The sequence below is a fragment of the Corvus hawaiiensis genome, chromosome 3 (genome assembly GCF_020740725.1).
Source record: "Corvus hawaiiensis isolate bCorHaw1 chromosome 3, bCorHaw1.pri.cur, whole genome shotgun sequence".
NCBI classification, from domain to species: Eukaryota; Metazoa; Chordata; class Aves; order Passeriformes; family Corvidae; genus Corvus; species Corvus hawaiiensis.
The window spans coordinates 51,229,044-51,256,942 of record NC_063215.1 but is presented as its reverse complement, the minus strand read 5'-3'; the positions used below and the strand labels follow the sequence as shown (position 1 = coordinate 51,256,942).

Genomic DNA, 27,899 nt, shown 5'->3' with positions numbered 1-27,899 from the left:
GCTAAAAGTTATTGAAAACTTTATTAATAGAGAATTCAGTATGTAATCTTCTTTAACTGTTAAGCTGCCTTAAAAATTTGTGTGGCATAGCAGCCATGTAGCAATTCCTCTGTTTTGTGGCAAGACAAAAAGTGTTAGTGCCAAGTTCTGTAAATAATCATTGAGCAGTGGTAAGAAATTAAATAATTCATGCTTATTCCATTGTTAGATATGTAATCCAAGGCAATGAAATGTCATATCATGCATGGCTACATAGTATATGACTTGAAAGAACCTACACCAAATTTATTTTGATGTAAAAATTATATATTGCAATTCACATATAAAACCCAACAGTTTTGTTTTGGAAAATATTGAAAGGGTAATCTTGGACTTTTAAAGAATGAAACAGCGTGAAACATTCGAGAAAAAGAACAACTTCCTAAAACATTTCACTGCTGCTGATCAATATTTTCTTTGTAAAACACTGCATGCACAAAACCATTCCTTAATTCTACTTACAGTATCTGATATTTTCCTCAACATATGGTTTTTGGCATCAATTAATTCTGCTTTTATTGGAACCTCCATCGAAACCTGAACCCAAGAATTCACTTCATACATCAATATTTGAAAATGTGGCTTATATGTATCATAAAAGTTAAAGTCAAAAGGTATCCTTTTTCTTATTTGTACCTTATTCTTAGAAATTTTTTTTTCTTATTTGTTTCTTTGATTTTTTTTTTTAAGATCAGTGGCACAGTATCTGAGAACTTCAGGCTGACAAATCTGGTACCATAAACACAACAGAAAAACAAATCCTGTTTCCTCAGGCTATAAATAAGAGTTACTGCATGCATGAATTGTACCCTGCAGTTTGCAAGAGAAACAAAAATAAGCATTGCTTTCCTAGAAATCATGACCTTTCGGAGCACTGAGATTTATCACCAAGATATCGACAAACTTCCTGTATAGTAAGAACTTTTTCAGGGGAAATAAACTCTTTTCAAACCCAAATACCTTTGAACTGAGGCAAAGCTAAAGTTCAGAGTTTGTTTTTCAAATCATATTTTAATGAAAGAACTCAGCAAAATATAGAGAAATTAAAAACAATTTGCATTTTTAGCAATAAAATTTGAAAAGTAATCTAGTAAACAATACAAACCAACCACATCTATAAAATATGTCTTCTATACAGCTGCAAAGACAATTTTGGGTTTCACTAGAAGAACACGAAGGAGCTGCTATTTAACGCAACACCTGCTTATATCTTCAAGTGCAATTTTTCATTTGAACTGATTCTAGTACCAGCTGATTGTATTCAAGCACACAGCAGTAAACTAACAGGTGAAAAGAAGTAACTGAGCCTTCAAAAATCAGTGTGTGGAAATTGTCCTTTTAACTAGTGTTAACTGAAGACAAAAAAAAAGGTTATCTGAAGTTGATTTTTAAATCAAGGGTCTAGTCTAGTTGTTCCCAATGAAAAAACAATCCTTATAGCATAACTGTGATTACTTCCAGGATGAACGTGTCTAAGCCAAAACTCTGAGTGATCTCTGTGGACAGAGCAACTACAGTAACTGGTATTAGTAATAGCTTTTAACGAGACTGTTAAAAATCCCAACCAAACCAACCAACCAAATGTAAGCTTCTTTTGTTTTTCTTTCATTAGCTAAAAGGAACAGTTTTCTCTGCTGAATAGGTGATTAATGGTCTCCCACTAGAAGGCAAAGGATGCATTTTGACAAACAAGGTGTGAAACCAGGCCTGGTCCCAGCCATGGGCTGTCTTTCCTGCTTCCACGCTGCAGGATCCTGCTCACACAGATAGAAGATGAAGCTGCTTCTTGATAAGAATAACCTTAGCTGAGCCCAGATTTCTTGTGGGAATAAAAGTGCAAGAAAAAGGAAAGACAGAGCAATACTGAATTTGATGTGGGACAGATTATACTCCAAGGAAGGCACCTTCCTGTCCTCTTATGCTGGGAAGCAGTAGATACAGCTAGAAGTTCTGGGAAACTCCTTTCATGTGAAATTCTGGATTCAAACCTCTACTGCCTTAAAATCTTCTTATTGAACACTATTTTGCCTGATTGGTGTTACCTGTTTTATAGCTCAGGATGTGAAGGACTATATTGTGCATGATTTTCTTACATAATTACATTATATAAATCTGCACTACACTAACACAGAAGTCAAAGTGTTTCACAGCATTATTTGAATAGACCTCTTTGTATTTCAGACATACTTGCATTCCCTGTCTGTTAGATTATGACATAATAATCTATTTTTTAATAGGGTGGTTCCAGTTTCTTGGTCAAACAAGCACGTTTAACATCCATTACAAAAATAAATGCACTTCTAAAAAGTTTAGTATTTATCTATTGGTAGGCAACACTTCTCAGGTGCCTATGTTCTAAATTTTAAATGAGGATAGCAATTTTTATTGCTTTCATCTCAAAGAGCTTTAACTGATGAGACAGCTGTGAATGGAAACCTATCCATAGAACCTTATGTTGAGCCAAGTACTTCCAACAATCCACTACACAGACAAACAGAAAATGCTTTTTCTCTCTGCTCATAAAAATTCATTGTATATTAAGCAGCTATTCTACAACCAAACGTTGCCAAACTGCAAATCCCTAATAATCCTCAAGGAAAGTTTCAGAATATTCTTTGCAATGCAAATATGGAGGAACCGAAGTCAGGAGTAACTGTCTTCTGGAGTCTGTCCCTTCCTGATTGTAACTATATCACACCTGGCTCAATTACAGCAATTGCTTTCATAGAATACCTGGCTGAGAAACTTGGCCAGTTTTAATAAGCATTTTGTCTTGGAAAACTTAAATGGGCTGCTCTCTTTTGTTCTTTGTTTCATTTCCTCTCCTACATTACCTTTTAGTCTCTCAACTTAGAGTAACTGCATCACAACAGAACTTCATGGGCAGAAGTGACTGTCTCTCAACCACAATTTGTTGACTTTTGTATTGGAGCGCACCAGGAAACCACCCAAGATGTGCTTAAAAGCAATTAGGGTATTGGCTATATTGGGAGGCCCTGAGGGTTTACAAGCTCTCTTATCATGAGACCAATTTATGGATGCTTAAGTTGTAATGAAGCAGAAAAAGTGTAGAAAAACAAACGATTTAAAAATATTTAAGCCTCTGGAGCACGCTTTTGACATATTTTCAAAGTAGCAGAGTATTCTATGATTTAATAATAGGCTTGTTTCTTGAGAAACACTAAAAACTGCTTTAAAATTAAACAGTACCATGTAAAAGCTGAAAAAGCAGGACTATATCAAGAGAAAACAGCAAGGGACTTAACCCTCCATCCAGCCCAGAAGCAATAATCCATAAGTGCTACAAAACTCTAGGTAATAGAGTTGAAGTCCAAAATTTGATCTTTAGAGAAGCTGTCAAACAAAACCTCATTAAATCCACAAGCACTGAAAGTTCTTGAATAGTAGACATGATGCTATAATTTCAAGCATCCCAGAAATGCAATGAAGTCAAAAGTTCAACTTTTCCTTACAAATTCTGCTGTTATAATACTGATTATGGTGCTCAGAAGAATAGTAGCATTGTTCACAAATATATTTATGTTTTGAATTTAGCTTTCTAATTTTTTTTTACACAAGTAGCAAATCATGAAGATATGATGCATTTAAGAAACATCTATTAGTAGTTTCACGTACCCAAACAACAGATTGGAGAGCTCTAAAAGACTCTCAAGAACGGAAGAGATCAGGCATAAGAAGTGTTAAGAAAGCATTTATGTAACTAAGCTGTAACCTTGAAAGTCAGAAATCTAAAAGATAGTTAATACGTTCTTTGATATTGTTTATCACAACTTTGTGCAAAATGCTGCAAAGGTGGTACTCATAAATATAACAGAAATTGAATTCTCACACAGATATGAGTTTGTTTGGAGTTTTTTTTCTGGAAGACACAGAGGCAGTCCTGAGGGGGCTATGATGGAAACTGAAAGCCAGCTGCTGGGGCAGTGCATCGGGGGGCTGCAACGGGGGGTGCTGTTGGGATTGCTGTAACAGACTGAGTCATTCTCTGCCTCTCACCTTCTACTTTGTTTAAAACATGCTTTTAAATTCCCTTTGAATCGAGCAATCAGTACTGACTTCTTTTTCCTCCCTAGTGCATTTAGATTATTAATGTGGGAAGAATGCCCACAGAAGAACACTGATACAAAGTCATTCTAGGCCACTTATTAAATTTTATTTTATTCTGGTTGGATGATGAGTATTGACCAATTTGCTTGCAGTTAGCTCCTGGTTTATTTAATTCCTTTCAAAAACCTGTTCACTAGCATAGTGAATCTCCTTTTGGCTATTAACACTACAAGGAAATATCCCATTTTGGTTTTGTGAACACTATTCTCACCAGAGTTTAACTGCAGAATTGATGTTGTACCAGCTGAATTGCACTAGAGATCCAGAAACAGCAGAAATATCATTAGATGGTGGTATAGGCCAACTGGGAGGGAAGCTGGAGATGTGGAGTAATGCACAACAGGAATGGCCATCCAGTCTCCATTCCAGGGCACAGAACAAACCTAGCAGCACATTGCAAAGCCAAATGGACTTAGCTTTCTACTCAAAAAGGTACTTTAAATTAAAAGTTGCATCTTCTCTTCTCCAAAATATTGCCCTATTTATAGACTAATCTTAATTCTATAAACCAGCACAAACCAGAAGGCAATAAGAAGCTCATTTGAATAATCTACTATCGAGAACACCTCTGATTTGCAGAAATGGTCCCCAAACTCTTTGAATCCAGTTCTTTCTTCCTATTTATTGCCTAATTTGCACCTAGCACAGAAGTCAGCAGAGTCAGATTACTAAAGAAAACAGGAGTTTTACAATCTTATTTTGCATTAGAGGACCCTCTAAGGAGAGCATGGAAATAAGTACTCACAGGAGAGGAAAAGCTGTAGGATCCCCTACTTTTGTTCACAAAGAGCACCCACTAGAGAGACTAAAATGCTTGTGTTTATACAGTGCCCTTAAGTGTTTTTACTTATTATCATTTATGTGATTACAAGCTGTGTTCATAGCAATAAAATAAGGCTAAGCTTGGGTAGTACTAATAGCCCAACTAATTACACTGCTATAAAAGGTTTATGGGTGGTATAAATTTCAATATTATTACTACCATGGCATGACACTCACAGGCTTTGTCTAAAGGAAGGTGTTAGAAAGCCAATCTCCATGTGCTCTATTTTTGCTCTAATTCATAAGCAATTAGCAAAGCCAACAGGATACAGGACCATCCCACCTGGCTGTAGGGCCAATTTAAGTCATGTCTAATCCAGAAGTTACAGTAGAAAAGCAGTATCACTATGGATTCCTGTTTAGAGATGGAAAAGATCAAAAGGGTTTTCTTCTCATTTCTATGGTCATTTAAAATTCCAGCAGTGTTCCTTTAGCTGTGCCCAACCTTGTCAGACATCAAGAGCAATCTGAGATCTTCAACTGGAAAATGAAAAACTCTCTAATCTTCTGCTTTGTGAATTTGCTCTTATTAATAAAGAGACATGACTCTACTTTCATCTAAACTCAGAAATGGCAGAAGATCCATTTAGGCAGGATACACACCAGCTTTAATGATATTGCTTTGTAGAATACTTCACAGGTTCTAGGTCATATTACAGAAAAATTCAAAAGCGCCAGAATGATGCTATTTGGTGTTAGAAACAAAGAAATCTTCCCAGAGATTATATGAACTCCTTGAGTAAAAGTAGGCAGCTGAAGGCAAAAGATATCATGGAACTGAATCTCCAGATTTCTATAGGGTACAAGAAAGAAGAACTTGAATCCGTTCAACACTGTTCTACCTCCTGTATCAAAAAAGACCTGAAGAAAGTGGATCATTGCTGTTTCATCAGTAGGGGAAGGAATCTTCTAACAAGCTAGCTAGAGTTGCCAGTGGGGCATTTGAACCAAGCAGGAAGTGTGAAATGGAAACAGAGGAGTGCCTCTCGATCATGTGGCTTTTCTTGCACGTTACCACAGAAATTGAGCTTTCTATTATGATGGATTTAACAAGGCAGCTGGGAATGGCAGGGAAGGAGGAGCTGCTCACTTACTGGAGACAGAAGACGAAAGGCAGTCTGCCAAGACCAGACAAAAAGATATGGACAGTGATCATCCAGAATCAGGAAATGAGGATTCACTGTTACTGGAAGGAACAGGCTGCCACTGTTGCTGAGTGGGAGGGTGCAATGGTAAAGTCATTACAGCTGGTTTTAAAATGAACAACTGGAGCCCTTGCTGGGGCATCAGGCCACCAAGACTGAAAGGGATCTTATAAATCGGATTGGAAATGCATGTCTCCCCATACATAGCTGTACCGATGTTACCCTTTGCAACACTAAAGCCCAAAGACCTGCAGGGTATTCTGATACCGGATTCCAGTTACAATGCCTTGTGACCCACAGTAGTCACGTAAGAAAACACAATTGCTTCAGTATGTTCCTAAGAGTTCATTCTACAAGACAACTGTCAAAAGTGACAAATAGCATCCTGTCCTCCTTCACAAGCTGTACCTGCTGCCAGCAGATTTTCTTCCTTTTACAAGTGGAGGGAGCAGACAGCCATAGTAAAAACACTTCAGCAGGCTGTGTGCTTTTGGTGGCATGGGACACTTCTGCACTCAGTGAAGGCTGTACAGTCTATTATCCTTCTAAAAGCTTGGATCAGTAGGCAAACTGCATGCATTGGGCATAACATTAGGAGCACTGTTCAGTCTTTTCACCAGTTTGCCATTATTTTTTCTTCCTCTGGCCAAAAAGAGTGCAGGCAAGTGTAATCTCCTTTTCAGAGTGCCAACTACCAAATCTATCAATCAGGTAGGCACCCTTCTCAGTACAGTCAACCACAAACACTCAAAAATTTCTTCAAATGAAATATCTCATTCAAAATTTGAGAGAGAGCTTACAGAATCTCATTATGCTGAACATAGTAAACTTTGTATTATAAAAAGAAATTGAGATTCCATGTTCGAAAACTTTTCTTTGCCACCATGTAAGAAACATACTTCTTATTAAACTCAGAGGAGGTATTTTCAGTTGACAAAACTAAATGAGGGTTTTAAGAAAGAAACAGACACACATTTATTATCATGAATCTCTTTACAACAGTGTTCTACAAAGCTGGCAGCACTGTTCTGTACAAAACACAATGCTTGGCAGTTCGCTTCACTGCCTCTGCTGATTTTCGTTCCTGTTCACAGCAGAGAAACAAGAGTAAGATTAGACTTCAAACAACTTGTTCAGTGTTACACACTGAATCAAAGCTAGAAATAGAATTTTGACACTTTAAACTTGTTGTGTAATGCATTTGAACATATGGCGCCTAGAACAAAACAGCTTTTAAAGGCACCCAGCTACCGCAGTAATGGACGGATGGACAGACAGATAATCTGTGTGCTTCTGGTGTGATTTACTGCCTTGTAGGAACCTGTGCTGCACAGCACTGAATCTGCAAATTCCCTGAGACTGTGCTTGACTGAACTCTAACCACAAGGGGCACACCTTTCAAACATAACTTCATTGGTTCTATTTCCATGGCAGCAGCTGTGAAAAGGTTATGCTACTCAGATGAACTGCACCAGTATTTGTGATGAAATGTTTAATCATCAAATCCCTATCAGATACTATTCATATTTACTATATTTCAAAAAGATAGAAATGCAAATTTGTCTGTGTTACTAGAGCACATAGCTCAAAAGCTGATTGGAATCTTCTGTGTTAATAAAATGTCTGACTTCAAAACAGTCTATGTTTTCTCAAAATTCATCTATATGAAAAATTCTCATTACAGCTTATACATAAATCAAATCCTTGTGAAATTTCATTCAATTTCTGTCTGTATTTTGGATACGGACGCAATCCATTACTGACATAGTGAAAATGCAGCTCTGTGACAGAGAAAACATTCTAAAAGGCAGGTACTTTTCTTTTTTCTCTTGCTCTATAGTACATATTTCACCTTTATACTTTTGATTGTTTCAGACAAAGGCCCTGAGAAATTACCTCATAATTTGGTCTTATTGTATCATTTCTTTTGATAACAGCATGCCTTGTACCACCCAATGTTGCTGCTTGATGTTGATTTCATTTCTCCTCCTAAAAATAGTAAACAAGTTTTATCCATATGAAACTGTATTGGAATAAAAATTGTTTCTAACAAGTAAACATGGAGTAAGTACAAAAGGAGTTAATGCCTCATTCAGAATCAAATGCATTGTCTGAGGATAATTTCAAAGATGTGATCAGTTAAGAAGTATTTTCTATCTATAGAGAATACTTGGAATGCATTGATGCCTTGGAGTGGATCCTAAGACTTCAACATCACAAAAATGCTTATAGGATGAAGACATGGAAGCAGGGAGCAGAGCCCAACACAAATGAAAAGACTCTAAAAGAGGAAATCAAAACTAAGAAGAGAAATAAAGCTTTGGATGGCACTGATAGTAGGAAAAGCAGCATAAAAATTATTTTGGTATGGCAGGGATAAATGGAATCAGCAGGGAATTCCTCTGATCACAGATGTGACACAGGGCTCTCAAATTACACAGAGGATGCGAACTGCTGTTCTCTAGGCATGCTGACTCACTCAGCTTTCTGCAAGTCTACATCAGGGTTTTGGTCTCAGCTCCCACGGCTCTTTACTTTACAGCTTTGTTTCCTTGATTTACATGTCTGTTTGTCTGTTCAGGCAATCCCTTCACAGATTTCTTTGTGTGCAACCTCCAAAATTTCCCAGAAGGCTACAGAAAAATCATAATGTATGTATGTTCTGAAGTTAAAATAAAAAGTCGGTTTCTGCTGCACTTTGCTTTTTGCTAGGTTCAACCAAATTCTAAACATAAATTCCATGTTCAGTCTTGTGGCTGTCTCTATTTCAGCTTTAATCTCATTTGGTCCTTTCAACCAGAACTGGACAAGATCAAAAGACAATTTTTCTCTGAACCACTGTTCCCTGAGGGAGTCAGTAATTAGAAATGGGTACCATCAGCTTTTGTCCTTAAACAGCCAAACCTGTCCCCCCACCCCCCAGATTTGCAATTTGGGTATGGTTGGTCTGGTTAGTAATAATATAAAACCCCAACCTGACTGCCCAAACAGCCAGCCACCATGTAACTGTCTGGAGACTGTGCCATCTGCAATTTCAGGCATCCAGAGCATTTGGTTTCACAGCCTGTGACTGCTTTCAGGTCTGACAGAAGCAAATCACAGATTTCTGTTTCCATATGCAGGAACTGAAATCCTTTTTACTCCTCTTGGTCATCTCACCACTGAAAACAGGGCAGTTTGAGCATTTGCTGATGATCACTGAGCAATGTCACTTTGTGACTCTGGTGCCATTCAGAGTTGGGAAACTGGAGATCAGTTCTTCAGGAAATAGTCCTTGAGGAACTATTCCATTTAAGCGCTCCTGTCTGCAGTCCCTTTCCCCAGCAGTTCCCTCACAGAGTCCTTTTGTCAACCAAACCAGCAAAACCAGAGTTCCAGCAGTGATATTTCAAATCCTTTCTGCAGTGACACACGGCTAATTGAGTATCACTTTCCCATGCTGGGAACACTTGACCACTAGAGGGGAAGAATAACCTAGGCAGGTCTCAGGAAGGAGTCTTGGCAGTGTTGGTGGAAACACTCCTGTGTCTTCTCTACTAAGAAGAAAAGGCTGACTGCAATCTTTGGAGTGTCAGGTTGGTGACTGTACAGTTCTGCCACACACCCATTGTCTTGGTGCTTAGGTCATAGTGAACAGACCAATACAACAAAAATAATCCTCTTGTTAAGGATGCTCCTGCACTGCAAGGATGGTTTTCAGAGCAAATATCTGTGTTGTCTGAGCTTTCCCATCTTGCAGATGTCTGACAACATTCCTAAGAACTTCTTCTCTGACCATGTCTCCCTGAAGCCTCACCAAACTCAATTTTTCATGTTAATATTTTCCTTACCTACTAGATGGTACCCACTTTTGAGAGGAAGCACTGGTTGTGCTTGGCAAAAGATTTACAGAAGTATAAAGCTCCTAATTGTAAACCTTGCAACACAATTTCTTGTATCTATATATTACCTCTGGAAGATACTTTTCTAATACTGGTTCTTAAATTTAGTAGGTGACTGCTATGCAGTTGGTCAACTGGGTCACAAAATCTCCTCTGCAAATTTAACTTAGGAGGTCTTACTACTTTTTGTGATCATATAATTATCACTAGGCAATATAATTTTGGAAGAAAGTGAATAAAAAACCTTTCTTGCTATCATTTAAAGCTCTGAAATGGTTATTAACAGTGTATCTATTAAAATACTTATTGTCCTTGTTTTGAAGTTAGCAAAGTTAATAGGTAATAAAATTAAGTTGTAACAAAGAAATTTAGTTTACTAAATTCCTTGAAGGGGAATGCTTTAAATGCTTTATTCCTGAATGGCACTGTTGATATGGGATATGATTTTCAGTTGAAAATCACGATCAGTAATTTGTTCATGAATCTTCACTGAAGATATAAATTTTGGCTATAACTAATTAGTTCCAACCTAACAAACACTAATCTTTGTCTGTGAGACTGCAAAAGGCAATGACAAACATCACTGCTATAGATCCCATCACCTGCTATGTCCTTAATTCTACAGCTTTTTATACCTGCCAATAATCTCTCTCTTTCAATACCCAGAGAGAAAATTTTTTTCCGTGAAAAATTCTGCTTCTTTTAAGTGTTGCTTACATCTATAATCAATAATTGGTAAAGTCCACTGAATACAACTCTGTACACAACAGATTAAATCCATAAAACATGAAACAGAGCTCAAGAAAGTACAAAATAAAAGCAAAGTGGAATGTATTATTACTACAATAGATAATTTTTGAAAAAACCTACTCAAGCAGTTTATGTCTCAATATTGACATTAACAGAAAACAAACTGTTCCCTCACCAAAGCAGGATTCATTAAAATTATGGAAGTAAACAAAAACTTCACCAAACACATACAAAGAAATGCCTCTGTAATGCACATGACGGCTGACAATGAGTTTCTATTTTTATATCACTGTTCAAAATATTAAGAAATAAGGAGATGCCATTTTGTCAGGTTACTGGCAAAATCTGAAATATTGGAATAAAAATCCTGATTCTTTTGTGAAAAGATTGAGAAGGAATGTTGATAGAACCTGACAATTTGCAGTAAGCAGCTTCCAATCAGGAATGAGTTGCTGTTGTACTATCATGTGGGCATGTAACAAAAAATGAAGATAATTGTGAAAATTTCAAGCAGAAACATCCTGTGTAAATTTGAAGATGTGATTTTCTTCCTTGTGGCAGTTGGCTTGTGTTTATTTGACTGTTTAAGTTTGAATTTCAGGTGCACATACTTAAAAATGTTTTTTAAAATAATTTTAAAATACTTTTAAATACCTGCTGATAGAGAGCACCTTGTGCTTTTCTATACAGGTTCGTTGACATAGCACCTCTACATTTTAGACTCCCTCCTTTTTCCATGGAGGGGGCTATCAGTGTCTTCACTGCTTGACAACTGAAACAACCACCTTGGTTTTAAATCAAGGTTGTTTTTACAAAGGTGATTTTAAAGAGACATTAATCAACCATAAAGATGACATGTCTTCACACAGCTTTAGGTATGGATACAATCTTTATAGACAGAGACACTGAAATACAGCCTGTGTATGAAATGAGTCAGCCCTGCTAAAAATGTTTCTATCATCAAGGCATAGCAACAGTGCAGTCCTTTCACAGACACTCTGAGAACTCTTCCTTGCAATCATGCACTTCTGTTAATAGAAAAGTAAATGTGTACAAGGGGAAGTAGGTAGGTATACATGCCCAAACTTCTGTGTTGCCTTGTATCTTACGTTTATTTCAATGGGCTCCTGAAAAGCTCTTGGTGAGTGTGCTCTCTATTTTGAAAAAAGATTCTGTTGAGCAGTCATTATATTACTGGCAAAAAATACTATCATAAATACCACAGTCATTTGTCTTCTTAAAGGCAGGTTGTTCTGAGATATGACTTGAGTTCTCTCACCTTGAAGCAGCAACACATTTCTTTTCTGCAGTGTGCCATATCCTTCAAAGAAAAAAGAGCCCTACTTTCTCTTTTATTGGTTTTATTTTACTCCATGCTTCAGAGAAATATTCTTCTGATAAAAACAGACTACTTTATATTTTCTAGGCAAACAACAATAGAAGAAACAAACACATTCAATATCCTTGCTAAATGAAAAGTGGCTGGATTCCCACATTTCTAATACTGCATTCACCAGAGTAAAAAACAGGTGGGTTTGAGTGTGCAGATCTCAGGCAATCATGCACTGCAGATTCACAAGCATTCCCAAGTATTATTTTCCATGCAATTTCAGTGTTACAGTTGCAGTGTGGGGAGAAATGCTGAGAAAAGTTTTAGTCCTGTTTCTGCTCAGTAGCTTCCAGTGATTATTACTTTCCCTATAGATCACGTGACAGGGACGTGACAGTGGTACATGCCAATCATGCGATCATCTAAAGAGGAACAAAAATATGCTTTCTGATGCAAGGTTCTTGGCCCTTGACAGGGTTTCTCCACGTTGCCCACCTGACATGCTGTGGTTCCTCATGCACCAGGGCAGGACCATTTCCAACCTCCCCTTAAAATTCACTCAGACTTCCTACTGTGAAGCTGTGTCTGAAACTTCAGCTCCTGCCAGCCTACCACTCCCTCAGCTACCTGGTTTTCTTAGAAAGCACTCAACCCAATGATCTCCCAGTGATTGCTGGCTGCCTGCTTCAATGGCCAAGTTCATTCAGACCTCTTATCTCCAGCTTTAGCAAGGACCAGTTCCCAAAAAGCATTTCTACATCAGGTTTGGCTCAGTCATGAGAGCATCAGAAATTCATTGGAATACTTCAAGTGGTTTTGCTGCTCTCTCCAGCTTTGGAATACAATCTTAACACAAGACATTTTGTCTTAAGACAAGATTTAACCCACAGTTTCAGCACACTATTTCAATAGACTCCACAGGGTCCTTCAACAGCATTCATGCATTCTGGAATTCACCTCCATGCCTGGGAAGAGCTCACTGGCAACTTGGTTCCCATGGAAAGCTTGACAATTGGGAAGTTTCTTTTCCCCTTGTGGCATTTCATCTCTTTGAATTGCTATAAAAGCTGTGAGTGACATGAAATATTCCTGGTTATGCCATGGCCTGTTTCCTATCATATGCTTGCCCAAACGAGCATGAAGCCTAGCTCAGGAAAACATGAATTTCTGGGGTCTTGAGATGATAAGCTGTACAAAATAATTCTAAAAATAAATTCTACTGAAAATACATTGTTTGAGGTTTTTATATATACAGATGTATATAATTAGATGTGTGTGCATGCAAAAACCCCATCAATATAAACCACCTCAGGTCCTTTCAAATGGAAACAAACCTCTTACATGCCAAACTTAATAAATGAAGGCACTAACTGTTCTTTTTCTACACCAGGTTGTTTAAATCTTAATAGGAAACTATAAAACACATTCAAACCAAAGATTTCAACTAGCAATGAAAACAAACAGTGTATATCAAAATTTATGGTCATGAACATGCCACTCCCTCCCTTACATCATCAATGGTGCAAATCAGTGCAGAGCCATTTTATTAAAAAAGCAACAGTCCACCTCTACTCTGGGGTGTTAAAACCTCCTTTAGAATTAGGGAAAACAAAACCAAGTAGCAGATCACAGTCAAATAATCAGATTGGCATGGACAAGTGATATTGTGTAAACATTCTAGTAGCTGCACAGAAGCAAGTTCATGAATGTTTAACTCAGAAAAAGCACAGATGATTAATTTTCCTTTGAAACCTTATTTGCTGTATTTCTGTAGCAGTTACAAAAATATCCCTGTGAATTGACTGTCACTGTGATATAACTGAAAACTAAGGGATAAGTGCTCCTTTGAGACATGCACATGGTCTCTCCCCTCCCCTGTGTATTTGAAGCGCTCACTACTGCTGTCAGCAAAGCTCCCACCTTTACCTCAAAGCTCCCTCCTCTCATCAGGGAAATGTGTGCAAGAAATGGAGGAGGCTGACAGCATATATTATCCTTCTCCTTTTTCCCTTAATGTTAAATCAGGAAAGATAGTGTAGGGGGAGGTTCTAACAGAGCTGGTTGCTAATGACCTTGAGCTGCTCTGTTCTGCAGTGAATTGGGTCTAAAGCATCCTCAAGGTTTGTGAGGCAATGTTGCAGCCAAAGGGTAAGCTAAGAGGCCCCTGCATCCTGAGCACATTCCAGAAGTGACTTGGTGTTCCCACCTGTGCTTGGAAGCTCATGAGCAGAAGGGAGAGTACACAGCACAACTGCCACTGGAATGTTGAGTGCTACATTTGTAAACATTCTTTCAGATGAAGCTGCAATTATTACTATGGCACTATCATCCAGAAATTCAACAGGAATTCAAGGTGACCAGATGCCAATAGCTAACAGTTCAGCCAAATATAAAGGAAAAAAATGCTTACAAAGTGGTAGATAAACTTACAGGATATTTGTACATTTTTTGCCTCAAAGATATATTTAGTTGTAACAATAAATATATGCATTACACTGGTAATTAGGAACATGAAAGAAGAGAAAATCACTGCTTGTGTTAGGACTAAGTATTAAGTGTGAGGCAGAAGAATAAGTTGAGAATACAGCTTTATTCTACTGGCATAACTTTTTATTCCCTTGTTTCATGCTGCCTTATAGTCCTTATTTTAGAAAAGGTGGTACTTGCAAACATTCAGAAAGGATGTGATCTTCACAGGGACTTTGCTGCAAGTCTTGTGTACAGTTTACAACTGGGCTCTGCAAAATGGGATGCTACTGAGTCTTTGATTTAATGAAAACTTAGGAAGTCAATTCAATTCACTGCAGGGACTGCTTTGTTCTTTCATTATGATTCTTTTCTAATGAGAAAGACAATCACAAGGATAAACTCTATTCCTCTGAATTTTTACACTAATTACATACAAAGCACCATTCTGGCAGAGCAGGACTTATCTCCTTCAGGCAATACAGTATCATCTTGTAACCACACTTCAACTCTCCCGTATGAACGCTGGAGCTACGTGGGCTGAATGTGGATCCTGCTACCCTGGCTAGCTGCTTGGCTTGATGAATGTTTAAATATTCCATAAATCACAGGGAAACATTGATACTGCATGAAGAAGCAGAGACAATCCTTGCATTCTGCTTACAGCTGTAGGATCAAGGGTGCACTATTTTATCAGAACCATTAACTTTCCTCATTGAAGTGGGAAGGGATGGTTGGTTTTGTAAACAGTACTTGAGATGTTTGGTTATATACTAAAAAGAGCCAAACCCATATACTAACACTACAAAGGACAGTTATCTCTTAATTCTTTAAAAAAATCAAGTGTTTGTGATTCAGCTCACATCCTTATGAGACAATTTATTAATTGACATACTGTGAGGCAATCTGGGCTACATAGGGAGCTTCCTTACCCTCAAACAAAATTACTGAGAACAACATTCACCCCTCTGCAATACCCTGATGCTGTGGATTAAGTTTCAAAGCTCAATCTGTGCTCATTGCCATGGTATCTGAGTACTTTCAGGGCTGTGCCATACAATACCTTGCTTTGTACCTGCTCAAAAGCCTTGATTTTTTCACCCACAACATTTATGTCCCTATCTGAACCTGTGGTACAAATACATGCAAAGGCATCTGCAGAGATGGGGACAAAGATCAAGCAACAAGATGCATGAGTGGTACAAACTGCACTTCCTCAGAGGTTCCTCGAGCCTGCCCACTCATCCTTCTAGTCATGAGGTTTATCTTAAACAGAAACTCACCTACTTGTGCTCAGATTAGCACTGTCTTCGAAGGACTGGCAGGGCTCCTGGAAAAGTAAGCAAGGGGGGAGCTTCCCAGGCTTAGCAACAAAATCTAAATCCTGATCCAAACATAAATGCTTGCAAATACATGTTGTAGATTTGCCTCAAGTCTCAGACTTAGGTGCTGGAATCACTAAAAGAACCACGACAGTATGAAACACCACATTGTGATGATTTTTTGGTTCTGCTAAATTCCACTAGCTACCTGTGATTTTGCAGCTGTGAGCTGAGTAACTGCAATGTTTCCCATTTTACTGCATCTGTGGTTTCTATTTACGGACTTACTGGCATGAAATGGCCACAGCTGGCTAAATGTTCCTAAAATGAATGTACATTTACCTCCAGGGTAAAACTGCCTTTTTCTGAAGTAGTATTCTCAGTATAGACATTGCCTCACAGCAATGATGCAGCATCTTGATGCAAACATGGTTCATCACCCAGGACTTTGGCCAGCCTAAAGCTCAGCATCCCGTTCACGCTCACTGCACTTAGTGCCTGTAGGGTTTGCTCTCATAAAATATACACCAGTCTTTGAACCACAGTGCAAATCTGAATGCTGTGTCTGGAAGGTACTGGTTGAGGGCATAAACTTGGCAGCCAGAAAGATGACCGGGTCTGAGCTTCCCGAAGAGTGAGTGATCTGAACTGCCTGATTTGAATCCTCCAGGGACTTTTTTACAAGGACAGGTACCCCGAGTGCAACTTTAGAACAAATTCACTCTCTGTGTGGACAAGACCTCCCATTCCCTTTTTTAGGTCAAGAGAATGGTAAGAGAACTCCCTTTTTTTTCCTGTGTTCTTGTCTGCATCAGCAGGCACAGGGAAAACGAGGTGTTCCTATCCTTTCACACAATGCCCTCTTGCAGCTTTTTTCTCTGATGGCACAAAGGATACTTCCTTGAGTATCAAAGCTATTTTGAAAGCAACCCAGTAAAACAAGAGGTCTCTCTGGGTTGAATTAGCTGCATCAGGGATCAAGAGATACTACTACAGAGAACACTACAGCATGGATGCTTGATTAGACCAGGCCTTTATTGCTTTGGGGTTATCATGATTATATTAGTGATTGCATCATTAAACCACGACATACAGTGTTCACACTTAACTGCTGCCACCTGCATCCTAGAGGAAGAGTGCTTTCCAATTTTCAGCTTGTATGTGCTGTGGGATGTACATGATTTATTCCAATGATACCATGCAAGAGCATAGAATGTGCTGCTTTGGCCAGGATTAAAAAGAAGGAAAGATATTTTGTAACACAGGATGCATGCTGTGGGTTTGGACAGCAAGTGCCTAACCTAACAATCAGGAGCACCTCACTGAGAGAAATAACTCTAGCAAGAAAGGGCGGAGAGGCCTTTAGAGCCTTTACCTGCCATTTTATTTGCCCTATGTTTGGGGCCAGGATTCCTCTCTGTAAGTGTTTATTTGTTCCTTGTTAAACAGCTGTCAAAGCAAAACACACCTGATGAAAACAAAAATTGACTAAGCCCTGAGATGCCTGGTCCTTTGTGTGGGTGGAAAGGAGCAGCAGGGCCAAAGCAAAAAGCATCTGTCTGCTGGTCAGTGTGACAAGAACAGCTGACAGTGAAAAAACCCCCTGAGGATTAAAAAATACCATCCAACCTCTCTGCTAGGAATAGCCAAACAAATCAAAACAAAAGACAGAGGCCAAGTCTATTGATTTTAATCCTATCTTTTTATCCCCAACATGGTCTTTTTTTTTTTTTTTTACCCTGACTTTCTAGCTATGTGTAATAATTATACTGCGCTGAAATTGCATGTGTTTTAGTATTATGGCTAAGAATGGAAGAAGACTTCATTGGACCAGGAAGGGAAATTCTATGGTTTAGAGCAACTGTCATAAAGAATAAAATCCCAAGGTCCTTTATGAAAACTATACATACCTGAAAAGTTTGATACCTCACTGAATTGTTATCACCTACAGAGTAAAATAATGAAGGTTCATTCAGCAGCAGCAGCAGTCAACATTTTATAGCAGGAAATTTTAAAAACTCAATTGAAAGTAGAATGAAAATTCAAACACAAACACAATTATTATGTAAATGGAACTGAACAGAAATCTGGCTCTAGTCATACTGTTTTTTTCCAGCTAGCTTGCTGTGGTGTCCATGATGTGATAGGCAAATCCCAAATACATAACAGATCATAATCCTTGCTCCTCTGAGCATGCTATCCAAAACTGAAAATTGCACATTACGAAAAAAGATCTCTGCAATTTGAAGTGCCTGTAAATAGCCAGCATTCTAGTTTCATTTCTCCTAAAGTACAGAATTCCCTCTGAATATGAAAAGGGCTCTTCAAAGCCCAAACAAAAGGACTATTTGGCTGACCATTTTCATAATAAACATATCCCACACGGTTTGGCATCCCTAATTAGAAGCCCAGAGTAATTAGGAGAAAGTGCATTGCAGACAGCAGTGTGTAACACAGCAGGGAGATTCTGCAGTGATGCTATGAGAATACCAAAGACCTGAAGGTCATTATTTTTCACTGGTTCCAAGCCCTGCTTGCTGCTGTGTTTCATTTTTACAACCCAGAATGAGTGTGTCCCCTTGCACTGGGAGGGCTGTGAGAATCACAGAATCAGAGAATGTTTTGGGTTAGAAAAGACCTTGAAGATCATTCAGTTCCAACACCCCTGCCACCAGACCAGGTTTCTCAGATCCCCATCCAATCTGGCCTGAAACACCTTCAGGGATGAGGCATGTAAACCTACTTTCTTTCAGTTTAAACCAGTTCCCCTTGTCCTATCTCTATATACCTTTGTCAAGTGGAAGAGATGGGCCAGCTGGACATGCCTTTCCCTGTGCTTCAAGGGTAATGTCACAGCCTCTTGCAACATCTGCCACATGTTTGCAGGCCAGTGTGGGGGCTCAGTTGTTGCCTTGAGGGACCAAGGACCCCTTCTATCACAGGCAGATAGGACCATAAAGCTGCTTGGCTGCAGCTTTGAACATTTTATTTGACTGGAGGGATAACCAAGCTCTTTGTTTTACAGCAGTGGCATGAGCATGCTTAGGAAACCGAACAATGATGAAATGGATCTTTTCTAATCAAAATCACTGCCTGTCATCCTCAGTGAAGAGGAAATTCTGAGGGGATCGATGCCTTTCCAGAAGACATTTCATCTCAATGGTACTACACATATTGTCCGAAGTACATGATAGCAAATATAGTTTGATCAGCTTAAATCATATACTTTCTTTGTTTCCCAGACAAACAAGATTGTTCTTACCAGCAATCGACAAAAAAAGGTGTTGATATTAAAAAAATTCTGTTATGTCTACCTAAGTTAAGTGCATAAAATACCTTAGTATTAATATACCTTTACTAGTGGAATGAAATTAAGTAAAAAGAGGCATTTACCGTTTCTGTCATTCAATAAACAGCTGACAAGCACTGCAGTGAAGAAAAGCAACTCCTATATAGCATTCTATTTTCCTTCAAGTGGTTTTGGTCAATTTTGGTGAAGTAGGAGGGATGCTGGGGAGGGTTGCCGTGTATCTAAATGGAAATGCACACTTGAATAGCAGACACATCAGGAAATTACATATGGCTGAGATACTAATGGCATAAGCCAACCTGAGATAGAAATGCATAAAAAAATGCTATGCCAGTAACAGGTCTGCAATCTTACCAGTCTCACAGGACTCTCTTGCTTACTCAGGGGCACCGATTACCTTTGATTATATGTCAAATGTAAAACATTACAGTTACTGTAGGGAAAACTCTATTTCCACTGACATGTGATACAACCTCATCACTTGGCCTAGAAGCAGAATTCATCCAGACATACAGAGATTCATAAAAAGTGTTTCTGAACTAGCAAATTATTGCCATCCCTTAGTACTGGTGGGCTGAAAATACTCAGTAACTTGTTGCAGTAAAAATCAAGGAACAGCTTTCAATGTGGAGCCCTACTCATGCAGAATCTGGCCCTCAAGGCTTTATGGCTCCCACCTGTTCAGAAGACACTTCCATTGCTCCCTCATTTCTTGTTTTCCAGAGTAACAAAAAAATAGCAGTTTTGTATTTTTTCTGTTTTTAATGATGTCTAGTAGATGTGTTGTTTTCATTTGTAGCATATGTGACGTGGCTTTTAGAAGTAATTTATTTTTGGTGGCAAGCTGCTGATGCTTGCACCTATGTTGGCTGTTAGCAATTAACACCTTCTGGTCCACTATGGACAATTTCCCACTTACTGCTTTTTAAGGTGCTAAAACTAATCTACACCAACTCCATTTCACCCATTTGAGGCTTTTCTTACTGATAGCCAAGGTTTTTCTTTTCCTCAACTAATAATGACACATAACCCAGAGGACATAGGGAAATATCCCTACAAGATTTTGTTAAGAAGAATCCTCTGCTGACGAGGAGACTGAGGTGAGATAATATGTGTTAAAACCTTCTCAGAGGTGTTACCATGGACAAATACAAGTTTTGGCTGTGAAAACAGCAGGCGTGAGAGGAAGCTACCTCAAGAGAAGGAATTGAGGATGTCCTTGTTACCTGTTAAATGTTTGGCATATCAGCCAGATAAAACATAATGACATTAATTGCCTTATAATGCAGCATAAGTGACATTAATTTTATAATGGCATTGTTCTCATACAAAGAAAACTCCTAAAGAATAATATCCAGACCTAAGCACTGGTGCGTTAATGAGCATTGGACGGGGCACTGCGGTGGATACACACGTGTGGCTAAGTGGCTGCTGGCATCTCTGCATGTCTGAGTCTGTGCCTTCCTAACTGCAAAGAACTTCCACACTCACCTCTTCAGCACAAAAATGAGTTCAACTTAAAATTACATACAATAAAAAAAAAAACCCACAAAAAACCAAAAACCCAAACAAAAGTATCCAGGAAAAAAGGAAAATTTTTCTAGATTCCAGATTCATAGTTGCACTTGTTCACCTGATAGAAAGGGTAGATGGATTTCTCCATCAGAAAAATCCAAGTTTAGACAAATTCTTTCACTTTTTCATTATCTGTGGCTGAGTAGTATCCATGTTTCAAGGCCCATATGAAAATATCACAATCACAAATCTCCTTCAAGGCTTTTTCATTTTTATTTTTTGGTCATGAGAACAAAATTGCAAGAATGATGAAAAGCCTTACTTACATGGAATTCACTGCTTAAAACTATTGAGTCTACTTTTACTCCTTGAAACTTTTCTTTTTTTTGTTTTGGTGGGGTTTTTTTTTTTGGTTGAGTTTTTTTGTTTGTTTTGTTGTTTGGATTTTTCGTTTTGTTTTTCTGGTTTTTTGTTTTGTTTTTGGTTTTTTTTTGTTTTTTGTTTTTTGGGGGAGGTTTTTTTGGTAGTTTTTTTTTGGTTTGGTTTGGTTTTTTGTTGGGTCTTTTTTATCATGGAAATTAAGATTTAAACACTCAGAGATTCTGACACCTTCAGGACTGTGCCTCTCAGCACTATCTGATAATATGTGGATTCAATGCAAGGTGACGGTCCTAATCGTTGCATCCATTAGAGTGAGCACTGAGATAAAATTATTTTGGAAATATATCTCAACTCACAATATAAAAATGTACTGGAAGCTGCTGGTTCCCATGAGCTAAATTTAGGTGCTGGAAGCTGAGCATTCACTGCAGAAGGCTCAGGAACTTTAATCATCTGCTAATGACAATTTTCAGAAACCTGTGCAAATTCTACCTTTTCATTATCACTCAGGGAGTATATATGAACAGTGAGGGACAGCTAAGTCAAAGGGCAACCAGAGTAAATCAGAATTTTGAAGAAGCCTTTAAAGAAAGAGGAACTCTTTACATCTGAGGAAATGATAGCTTTCAGTCCTACAGTGAATTCAGGGTTTTTTTGGCTACCTCAAGTGACACCTCCTTAAACAGTACATTTCTGCAAAAATCCCAAGGATTAAGAAAGCAAGGAAAGAAAAAGACAAAGGGATGCAGTCATTTTTTACTACAAATCAACTTATGATGGCTTGAATTCTGAAGGAGAAAGAGAATGATTTAAAAAATTTTCAATCTTGCATAGAGAGTAAAAGAACTGTACTTGAAAAAAAAAGCCTTCTGATGATGTCAACACTCAGCACTCAGAAGAGAATCATCCCTTATAAAATTAGTATCATTATTATGTGATTTCCATCTGTTAACGAAGCCAAATGATTAGAGCTGCTAGAGAAACTGCCTTAATGGAACAAACACAGATAATGGATTTGAATAAATACACAAGCAAAAAGACAATGTCAGGCTCAGTCACTTGGCAACATTAAATGCCGAGTAAATAAATAGGCTGTGTAGTGCTATACCATCCAGCAGAAATGTTATGCTGAATGCCTGGATCACTGCTTTCATGGCTTCTGCAGCCAATTTTGATTTGGATTTTCTTACATGAAACCATCTTTTTGGGTTTTTTTGACAGCTCCTTTTCCAGACAATTCCACTGGTATGCTTTACGTGAGTTCTAGTTGTTTGTACAGTCTGTATTCAAACACCTTCCCCAGCCCTCGTCACTTGTCCAGAAAATATTTTCCACATATCCCTAACACTTTCCCACTTACTTCCCAAATCTATCTTATTGGCACAACAGATATCTCTGACAAACTCCCTTTAGTCCACCACTGTATTTTTGAACAGAGTCAGAAAATTATTTATAAAGTACCTTTTAAATACATATTTATGTATAGTAAAGTAGAGTGCCTGTTAGCAATTTTTAGATGTCAATATACACCAGGCATCAAGCATTATTCCAAATTAGCCTCTGTAATGCACAGCAGAATGCAGTATCTATATGGGTATACCCTTTCACGAGCCAGCGTTTTCAAAAAAGTAAAATCTATTTAAGAGTTATAGGGACTTGCCTTCCACAATACCTAAATCAGTCCAGAGAAGGACATTTCTGGGACAGAACTTGTGAACATCTAGGCAATCCTACACTCAGAATAATTATTTTTAAACACAGTTCTCCCGAAAGCTGCTACTAATAACACATTTTAAACCTTTGGCAGAGCAAAGTATGTGGTGATGTTTCCCCCTACACAAACTGAAATACCAAGACAGAGAAACACTGCCTGAGCAATCTCTCCTTACATAAGAGCCAACATTTCCCTTGCAGATTGGCTCTCATTGCCTCTGAAAAATGTCAGTGGGGACCAATGTTTATAAAACTTACGTTGTAATACACTTAAGTGCTTTGTGCTGGAGTACAGAGGTATATTTTTGACTGTTCATTTTTTGCATAGAAATTAAGTCCTTGCTGCTTTGGAACACTTTTAGCATTGTATCACAAGACTGTCCTATGACTGAAGAGCTTAAGCTTCAGGGTTGTTCCCAAAACATTAAAAGATGTAACATCAAAGAACTATTCAAAAATCATTGTTCCTGTAAGAAAACATGAGCTTTTCAGTATGCTGATAAATGTACCATGGCCTAATACATTTTGTAGTTGTTATCCTCTGCAGAGTCCTACCCTTGTTATGTCAGGAGAACACATGATATTTTTTCTCTTTTATTTGGCTTCTAACCTACGTGTTCTGTGAAGGTGAATAAATACAATTGTTACAAAAAAAAAAAAAGGGGCTGAGAAATTTACTTAAATGCATTGACTTCCCACACCTCATTTAGACACGAAATCTCAAAGGAGGGAGATGTGTGCAGGAAAGGCACATCCCCCCGTATTATCTATAGACTGTCAAACAAAGGATCATTAGATACACAGTACAAAAGCACGCTATGACGCATTTCTCATTTTGGAGGGCAGATTGATTACACAGGCCCTGTGGCAAAGCAGTGTCAGGGCCACAGAGCTGCTCAGCCCACACATCACCCCAGAGACAGAGCACCCCGAGATCCCTCCCTTCATCTCCTAGCTCCCAATAGCTAAAAATTGGCTGCTATTTCTTTCTTTCTAATAAGTGAACTACTGAATTACCATGATCAGCAACTAGAACTAGCAAGCTCTTCTTTGCTTGCATCTGAGCTCTCCTTAGTCTACATAAGATGCAAAGCATACTATTATTTCCCAGCAAGGCAAGAATAATCAGAATTCAAAAGGACTGGTGTTTCTTTTAGCTTTTAGGTAGCATCCCAGTCCTTAAGATCATATGATTCATTCTTTGCTAATGAAGATTTGTTGGGGTTTTTTTCAGGTCATCCCATGTGTATTTCTAGGTAATATGGAACAAATTTTAGTGGGATATGTGTCTAAATCATATTGCTTATTGTTGTTCTGCAAAAGACTTTATCCCCACTGTTTTCTACAGAACAGTTCCAGAGAGACACTTACCTTGTCTGACAGCTAGTGTTGTCGTGTAGACCAAGAATAGAAGGATATAATTGAGGAAGCTCTGAAAAACAGGTGTGTTGGCATGGAAATCTTCTGACAGATACTTGCTTGTGAGACCAATGCCACAGATAAGGAGGGAGAGTACCTGGCCAAGTGCCACAGACAGCAAGAGATCCCTGAAAGGAATGAGAATAACAGACATAAAACACCCAGCCTCTTCACTAAGGAGGAAATGCTCATACTCCTCCAGGAATCATGTTCAACATTTCTGGGACATGGAAGAAACATGATGCTTCAGTCAATGAGGGGACCTGCTGGGTAGAGCCAACATAACATTTCCATTATTTCTGCTCTTATCATGGGCGTAAACATTGCGCCAACACAGTAGCTTTTATTCACATGTTAAAGAACAGCAGATGGCACATCCCTTCCATTTAATTTTGCATTTCACATTTCACAAAGGATAAATGATCATTTAAATCAACCAAAATACAACACTGCTTCCTTTGAGCATCCTCCTTAACAGAAAGACCCAGGAGTATCATTCAGACACAGCGGGAAACACAGCTCTTTCAGGACTTAGCAACCAAAGAGAAAAAGAAGATAAAGGATCATGTTTCACCATCAAGATGAATATACATTTCATCATATAAACTATTCTTTCCAACTACTATGCAGATCTCTTTATATTTTCTTTAATCTTTCCCACTGCTTACTTTCTCTTCTGCTTGATGGTAACAGGAGGTTCCAGTTTTCCCCTTCCTGTCTCCTGGTTATTAGAAATGTATTTTCTGTTCTGGCTTCTAGCTTTAATCTGTTTTTCTTATTTTTCATCTCCAGTATCCTCTGCATTCTCCTATTACAACGCCATTCTCTTTCCCCACAGGTCTCAAATAGTTTCTCCTTTTGTGCATGTTCTCTGTCTTCCTATAATTTTCTCTTTACTCAAGAAATTGCTATATCTGAAAGACCCTTTCCCTCCAAGTATCTCCATCTCTTTTACTCTTCTTACAGCATTTATCATCTAACCACACAGCCCAACTGAGTACAAAGAATCCTCCTCTAAATTTTGTCACAATATCTCCTATACCCACAACACAGGAATATCTGTATTTTTTAAATTACCCCTAAGAGTTTTCCCAGGTTCCCCATGTGTCAATACTCTTGTGCTGACCAGGCCTGCTCCACAGCTACACCTTCCCATGCAGAAGAATGAAATGCAGAAGTGTTGGTCTGGTAGAGAAGCAAGCAAAAACAATGCCAGGGGGAGAAAAAGGGCATCCAAAGGGGACATCTAGTCTGACCCCTGCCCACTGCTGCTGTTGCTGTCACCAGCCCCCAGAAAAGAGGGTCTGAGCTCCCTAGGGTAAGACATGAAGGAGAGGAGCATGCTCTGCAATGTCTCGTTTGAGCCTGGAATGAGGAAAGGGAACTAGGCAATCCTAAGGGAGTAGAGAAAGGAGGGCAGCACCCTGCTCAGCTATAACAGTATTTCATGCGCGTTCTCTGCCAGACAGGAAAAAGAAATATTGCTTCAAGGCTGCTTTGCTTTCCCTGACAGATTTCCCTGACCTCAGCTCTGCATGTTTGGCAGTGATGAGCATCTGTGCTCCCACAACTTGGTAAACTCAAGTGTCAAATTTGTTTCCCCTTTTTCTCATAAACAATCCTCCCACTAATGTGTCACGGTGTCAGTCATTGCATGATTTAACCAAACAGACACTGGAAAGCACAGGAGGCTGGGTAGTTATATTCAGCTAACATACCTCGCTGACAAACAGCCTGACACACAGAGTAAAGAACAAACTTTATTGTGCTAAACTCTGTGTTTTGATGGGAGACTGCTGGATAAGTAGCAAGTAAGACTCTACTACTGCTACCTCCACTTTCACATTACTCACTCTACTGTCAAACACAACCATGGGAAACAAACACACTTGACAGAGGTAACATCCAAGACCACGATGCAAATGCTGCCTACACTATTGATCCTCAGTTGCTGCTGTTACCTGCTCTGCTGTTAACATGGAATAGGAAATTTGAATAGTGACTGCAATTTAAATCCACATATTAATCTTGCATACGTGTTTACAGTTCTTCATTTAGCTGGATATTGTTTCCTACATCCTTCTGCAATTAAGTTTCATGCAGGGTTCTCCTCTTGCCTACTGCCATTTCTATAGTTTCATTTCATTAGTAAATTAAATGTTTGGAAATCAGTAGCCTGCTTTACATGGAATGCAGGTGTGTCCCTGTATCTTGGCTGTGCCTACGAGTGAAAGTTGTATTACATTCATTATGGGACTGCATCTGCTCTGAAGAGAAGCATCTTGGATCCTATTTAGATTTACATAAAGCTAAATACATCCTCTCTCAGGAAAGGATTCTCACAATAACATATCTCTTGCTCCCTAGGGCCATTAGCTGTTGGGAGCCACACTAATCATTACATTTTTTCTGGCTGGTCAAAAGTTTGATGAGGTCTTACAAAAGGTGTATTTTTAGCTCAGCTCTCTATATTCAGGTGTGTCACCAGACCTAACCAATCAGTACTGACATTTGTATTAAAAATCCAACCAACAAAACCTGAAAAACACCAGGTAAATTTCAAAGCTGTGTTTGATAGCTGTAGCCCTCTCTGGTGTACATTTTGATTCTCTCATTGCCATTTTGCAATTTATAGAACAGCCATGTTTTTCCATAGCTGATTCTTTGCCAAGTCATTCAACCACATCTACAAGTGGCAGTTTTCCTAAAGAGTTGATGTCTCTTGATATATATATATATATATATATATATATATATATATATATATCTACAGCACATATATACATACATATATATATACACAAACACGTACAGCCTGTCCTCAGCTTCTGTATTTTACATTTCATAAACCTATCAACAAGAAAGTAATTCAAAATTCACGGTCTTATTCCTAAAAAGTCATTGAGAATACCTTTTTATGTCTTCTTTCAATTACAAAATATGTCCAAAAATCCACTTGCTATTGTATTATTGAACACAAAGGGTAATTGGAGCTCAGTAAATACAAACATGGACAAGATTCAAGACTGTGAAGCTAAACACTTCCAAGTCTGTAAGTAAAGGCTGGATGAGTATAATCTCTGTAACTTGAAAGAGCTTTTGAGTAAAAATTGTCTTTTGGACAAAAACTGAATGTAAAAAATGAAGAAATCTACTTTGTGGGAATCCAAGTGCAAGTAGTACCATCAATGTCATTGTCTTTCAAAACACTGACTACATAAATGATATTGAGTACATACATACTGCTTGTCTCTGATTTTTGCATACATTTTGTATTTCTAATTATGTAAGAAAACTCACGCCGAAATCAAGCTTCTCTTCCAGTTAGTATTTAGTTAAACATTTCACAGTTGATGGATGACACAGAAAGATACAAATCTTTTAATTCATCAGTGCAAAGAGTAGCATGTTAGATGTTTAAGCAGAACTAATTCGAATGCCCATGAAATACTCAGACTTGAAGCAAAGATGATACATTTTATAAAATTTAACTACTTCTAAGACTGTTCATTAAACTCTCCTGCCACCCCTAGAAATATGCCCTTTACAGACATGAATGACAAGCAGTGGCACAGAAGATTTGGTGTGCGCCCCTTCTCTCACCACTGTAGGCTGTGACACACTAACCATTACCAGGGAAACAGGTGAAATGAAAATTAAGTAAGAGAAAGCAAATCA

At 38.4% G+C, this 27,899-nt stretch overlaps 1 protein-coding gene across 1 annotated transcript in view; it reads right to left on the bottom strand.

The window, feature by feature from the left end:
• Positions 1-27,899, bottom strand: part of SLC35F1 (solute carrier family 35 member F1) — a 230,629-nt gene that overhangs the window by 76,573 nt on the left and 126,157 nt on the right. The window contains 1 exon segment of the mRNA XM_048298393.1: positions 24,174-24,349. Coding sequence (XP_048154350.1) covers positions 24,174-24,349 — 176 coding nt within the window.